The 6,000-nt window shown below is 58.7% G+C and overlaps 1 protein-coding gene across 1 annotated transcript; it reads left to right on the forward strand.

Annotated features, from left to right (window-relative positions):
* Window positions 1-3,614: 3,614 nt before the first annotated feature.
* On the forward strand, window positions 3,615-4,631 carry N0V89_001609 (uncharacterized protein; the record flags this gene model as incomplete). Its single annotated transcript, XM_056210420.1, has 4 exons — window positions 3,615-3,839; window positions 4,069-4,196; window positions 4,331-4,475; window positions 4,569-4,631. 4 exons carry the CDS (start codon window positions 3,615-3,617, stop codon window positions 4,629-4,631), a joined length of 561 nt encoding a protein of 186 aa, XP_056077242.1.
* Between the last annotated feature and the right edge of the window lie 1,369 nt (window positions 4,632-6,000).

Genomic DNA, 6,000 nt, shown 5'->3' on the forward strand with positions numbered 1-6,000 from the left:
ACACTCCCGACTCCCCGCGCAGCAGCCAGCGCAGCAATTTCGAGAGGAAAACTTTTCTGTGGAGAAGGGCGTCGAGAGCAGCCTGCATTGGGGAACTTGCAGACAACGGCCACAGGCGAGCAGCGATGGAGCTGGTAACACGAGCCGCGCGCTCATCCATCGGCTGCTGCAACAGGAGCCGCGTCAGGGAACAGGTCTCCCTCACTTGTGGAAACACGGCTTGGACTTGGACGGCCAAAGTGAGCTGACGTAGCGGTGTATTGATTCTCGAGCAAGCAATCTGGCCTGGCGGAACACAGTTTGGTCCTGGTGTGTGCCTGTCTCACTCTGCTGCTCCCGCCCCTGTCGATATATGCCAATATTCGGGCGCGGAGGCTGGTCCTGGCGAATCGCACGGGAGATGTAGTGCGAATTATGCTATTGGTAGCTGCGTGTTTTGCGTTTACCCAGGCCCATGTCTGACATGCTTATTGCAAGTCTATCGATAGGGAAGAGTCAGCCTGTGCGGACTCGATGCGCAAAGCAAAGTGCAGCCATGTCCACGACCAAGCAAGCAATACTATACAAGACGAGCAGGCGAGTTGTCATGGCCGTGGACAAAGGCAGACGCGACTGTGCGTGAAACGATTCCAGACGCAGATCCATGCGCTGCAGGTCGGATGCTTGCAGCGAGCTTCCATTCCCCTGGGCGGGCCTGCAGCGATCGCTCCCGCAGACGAGCGCAACGTGCGACCACAGACGACCAAGCAGGCGCGTTTCGTTGGCCACCACGTCAGGCCACGGGCGCTTGTCCGTCGCATCTCAGCGCAGCCCTCTGCGGTGACTGGCAAAACTCACAGCGAGCGTCGATAGGGCCCATATCATCTGGCGCGGCTGATCAAACGCCTTCTAGTCGGTTTCTAGAAGGATATAGCCAAGCGAGGCCGACAAGGTTCCCGGTGCGGCAAGGCGTGATGTTACGGGTGATTGTGATTAGTCCACACCGGTGCTTGTGTGCGCTGCGACGGGCACATGTGCATCCTGAGGTGTGGTCAGAATGGCATCGGGAGGGCGCCAGGAATAGCAGCATTAGGCTTCTGTGGTGCAGTGACAGACGCCCACGTGGAGCGCGGCGTCCTGCCAGCACGGCACCTTGAGGCAGCGTCTCGCGGGCGAGTAAGAAGTGTGTGGTGCGTGGTGGAGGCGCAAATGCAACGTCCGCTGGCGACGCCGTGCATTCCATGGCGGAGGAGGCTGGAGCGAGCGCAGATATGCACTCATTCCAATCCAACGACCCGGGACAGGGCAGTGCGAGAGAGGGCGACGGGGAAGAAGAGCCGCGGCGCGGCGGGTCGTCGAGAGTTCCAAAGGCGCTTCTGCGCGCCTTCTGGCGCCGGGCGGGCGAGTCAAGGCAGGCCAGGCACAGGCACGTCGGCCACGGCTCGTCTGGTCAGCGCAGCGCAGGCACACACACGGCCGGGAGCCTGCGACTTGGACCAGCGAGGGCCGGACGTCGCTGACACGGTCTCATCTCAGCCCGCGCCGGCTGCCCTCACACCGCCGAGCGACAGCCCGCGTGGGATGGCATCGCTGGTGAGATGCCCCATCAGCGGCCAGGAGAGGCGCCAGCCGTGCTGAGCAGGGCGGTGGTGGGCGGTGGTGGACGCTGGTGGTGTCTGCTCATCGCAGGCCGTTAGCTGGTGGCTAGCGCTGCATGAAGACCCCTGGCTAGCAAGGAAGTCAACCCTTGTGCTGGGACTCAGCTGCAGATCCATGCTGCACAATTTCTGGCAAAGGGACGGCTCTCTCGGGGCTGTTTCAACGTGTTCCCTGCCGCGCTGCATCGGGGCCTGTCTCCCGGCACGTCATGGACAAAAGCACTGGCGCTCATTTCCATACGTCTCGTCGCTGGCCCAGGCGAGAGAGTCAGTAGACAGGCCCCTTAACGAGCGCCGCCTTATATGAGGAACGCCATGCCCGGTCGGAATTCTTTTCCTGCCCTCACTATCATACCCTCTCACACTCCTTGACCGGCACCCAGTGTCCTCTGTCTAATAATTGCCAGCGCTGCCCGGCTGTAGTCTCTGGAACACGACCCTGTCCACGTATACACAACCCAACCACTGAGCCTCCGTCGCCGACACCTCACCCTCGCTCACCTGTCCCTTTTCTGCTCTGCTTGCTCCCTCGCACGCCAAATCAGCCGTCTGACGCCACGCTTTCGATCCCTTCTGCACACTTTCCTGTGAGTCAATCCCGCCCTGTCGGGCGTCCGACGCCTCGTGAAACCCATCACTGACATATAAAGCAGCCGCCGTCCCCACAGTCACTATGATACTCAGAGATTCCGAGTCGACCAACATGGGCCGCGGTGCTTACGATACAACCGGCACGCCTAAGCCTCCGCCGCCGAAGCCCAAGAGGCAATAGCCGTCTTGACCAACGACCACAAGCTTGCGCACTCTCACTCGCCATCCTGTCATCTCATGTCGATTAGCTTGCTCCATGTGGCTTCGGTGTTCGTTGGAGAACTGGAAACTGGGGGATGCCAACACTCGCATTCGTAAGTTGCCAGGGTCCGCAGCGCCTTGCATGAACACCCTGACTGACCAATATAGCTATGCAGCCTTGCCCTGCCCGCTGCACTGCACTGCACCGCACCACAACGCAACCGCGTACACCGCCGAACCTTCCGTCTCACTCGTTATCTTCTGGCGCATCGGCTCGGTTTCTCCTTCCCTCGGGATTACGCCCATTTTAATACCTAGCGACTCTTCCTTTCTCAGCGTGCCATAATACCCCCTGCGTTACCGGCTCCACGTTCCTTGAGCGACTCCTGCGACTCCTTCTCGGCCTGCCATCTCCTTGCTTGCCTGCTTTCAGCGACAGCATCTCCTTGCGAAAAGTCTTTCTCACCGGCGTTTTCATTATAGACTAGGAAAGGCCCAGGCATCGGATACCAAAATCGGACTCTTTTTCTTTTCTCTTACAGTAGCATATCTGATAGATCTTCCACGCCTGCCTTCACTGGCTCACCCTGGGCGTGGACTCTTTGTACTATATAGTTCGCGGGCTGGCGAATCCGCAGACACACGACCAGCTCACGATTTGCATTCAGACGGCCATCTTGGGCAGCGACCATGGCATGTCGCGCCGCACGATGTACACTAGACGGAGGAACTGCCTGGGTTCTGGTTCCTGGTACCTGCGTTCGTGTCTCGCGACACGGCCAGGATGGATAGACTTATCATAATTGACCAATTTACACCAAGTGTTCTTACCATCGCTTCCATGTCATTGCAGTGACCATGCAGTAGGCTCGTAGCACCCGCGACGCCGCGCGTCTCCACACTTGTGCCGTCGATAGGCTTTCCGTAGCCGACCGTTGTGTTCCGATCTGTTTCGAGACGATGACCCTTGCTTGCGTGACGGGCTGAGGTACATGAGTTCCTTCCAAAAGCTCCGGCTGGAGCCTCAATGTCTTGGCGGTTGTGGTGGAGAACCCCACGCTGAGCTCCCCAACGTATGCTACCTCGACCCACGACATCAGCGCCCATCCACCGCCACCGCCTGCAGCTGCACGCCCTGCGACCGCCGAACCCTCCTCGCCGCTCCCTACACCGTAATACGCCGCCATGGCCAACGTCAATTGGCGCACAATCAATATCGACGCGCTCGACCCCGACTCCCCCGCCAACTTCGACCTTAGCTCTCTCACCCCCTCCGTCGCACCTGTGTCGACCGCCGATGTCCAGTCGCTCGCAGGACAGATCCGACAGCTTCTAAGAGGCGGAGACAATCCAGGCGCGCTTCAGGGTGCGCTAGAGAACCCGCCGTATGGCGCAGACGCTCAGGGCAAGGTATGTCACAGCATGCTGCTACCTCGTCTCTCCAGAAACACTGCGCCATATTCCCCAGGCAGTCACGCAGAACCCTACGGTCCATGTCTCTCCCTAATCGGCCTCTTTCGTGGCCATGCCGCCGTCACATTGGGACCCGGGCTTCCAGCAACCGGGACGGGTCGCTCCGACCCTCGTACAAGCACACAAGAAGGGAGACTGGGCTGACTTTTGTCTCACTATTATACAGGATGTCCACTTAGCTACCGTTATCGAGATCCTCCAGTCCATTCGTCAGGCCGACATGTCACCGATATTAAGCCAAATATACAGCTCACCGGGTGGAACAGAGGCATTGGATGTGCTTATGAAGTATATGTACGCTACACCTCCCAAAACAGACACGATACCATTTCGGTCACCCTTTGGCGTGACCGTTTCGCAACTGGCTGTGTCCGACGGACGGTCTCGTGCTCGTATCATGGGCAGATATAGCTAACGGTGTACCAAAGATACAAGGGAATGGCACAGACGAACGCAGCGAGTTCAACACGCAACATCACGCCCCAAGCAACCGGTTTCTCCCAGATCCACGCCCGCGGCGGCGGCGAGGGCGGCGGTCAAGCCATGAGCGTGCTGCTGAGCTGGCATGAGAAGGTAGGACTAGCGTCCCGTCCCGCCCACACTGCAAGCGTGGCTATCTGAAAGGGTCGCCATAAGCACTTGCCGCAGATGCTAACACAAGCGCAGCTCGTCGAAATCGCAGGACCAGGCAGCATCGTGAGGGTCATGACAGATCGTCGCACGGTTTGAGCGGGCACCGGCAGAATCCCACGCTACCAACTCTCCACCAACGTGCGACGAAGGAACGTCGACTGTTAGGGTGTGCGGACGAAGGATTTGACTGCTGGCACAGTAACGGCAGCCAACTCGCTTCGACGGCCACCAACAAAAGCATCAAACGGCGAGTCCCAAGCCACAAATGAAACACTATCAAAATATCCCACGTCACCTTTCTTTTTACTGCTTCCAAGACCGACTACAAACCTGCCGCGTGTTACACGATAAGGCGTGCTTCACAACACATGCTTCTTGAGGTTTATTTTACGTGCTAATGTACACGCGACAAGATAAACATCCTCGGCATAACACGTTCCTCTTGAAATTTCGCACCCTGCGGATCCATGGCCCCAGCGCGAGATAATTATCTCATTAATAACAGCACAGACGTTCCCCTTTCCAGCCTTCTTTTTCCAAAGTTCTTCAGCCTTATCCACGACCCTTGTCCCCAGCGAACTTTCTTTTGATTATTGTCCGTCCGCGTCTCGTGGGTCCAAAGTGGGAACGTCAGCGAGGAGCCGCTAACCACCCGCTCCCTGCCAAATAACGGCTGCTTCCCTGGATCCTTCGACTCCTGAAGCCGTTAGCGCTGCGAGGGATTGCGGTCCAGTTTCCGCGCGCTCGGCGAGGCTTAGCGCAGGACCTCACGTACAAAAGGGGAAAGTGCCTAGGAGCGAGCATCCCGCCGTGAAACGGCTTCCTGACTGGGCTGGCACCGCACCGATCCCTTGTGAAGCACATGCGCAACCAGGTGACATTTCCGCTTCGCCTCGCAAGAGCAAGGTGTGCTGATCAGGCGCGGAGCCGTCGCTCGGCTTCCGCTTACAGGCTTCATGACTTTTTGTCGTCGCTCGACGCACTTCACCCGAGATGAAACTGACTCTCAGCGACAGAGACACGTGCGCTTCATGCGATGCGGAGGGCTCGGTGCGCTTGTGCATTGATGTTGAAGGCAGCCCAGCGGTGTGGATGCTGGGCCTTCTAGAAGCTCCAAGAGGCTGGTGTGGGAGGGTGCCGACCCACTTCTGTGAGCTTGAGGGTGCATGTGGAGAGGCACGGCACGCGTGGGATGGCGGTGATTAACGCTCGGCTGTGCCGACGGACGGACGGCAGCGCAGCGCAACCGCAACGCTCACCCGGGAGGGAGCGAACGCATCGAGTCCTGCGGGTGTGCTGTCGCGTGGTAACGACACGGGTCGCTGATGGTTCTCTGATTGCACGTAGATGCGAGTGGGATGTCACGGACATGGCATGGCATGGCTTCTACCGTACGCATCACACTGTATGTTCCCGCGCGAATGCCGACGGCGGAGTATGTGCTAGGATTGTCGATGAGGACTAC

This window comes from Didymosphaeria variabile (genome assembly GCF_027946475.1).
Source record: "Didymosphaeria variabile strain IMI 356815 chromosome Unknown scaffold_1, whole genome shotgun sequence".
NCBI lineage: Eukaryota > Fungi > Ascomycota > Dothideomycetes > Pleosporales > Didymosphaeriaceae > Didymosphaeria > Didymosphaeria variabile.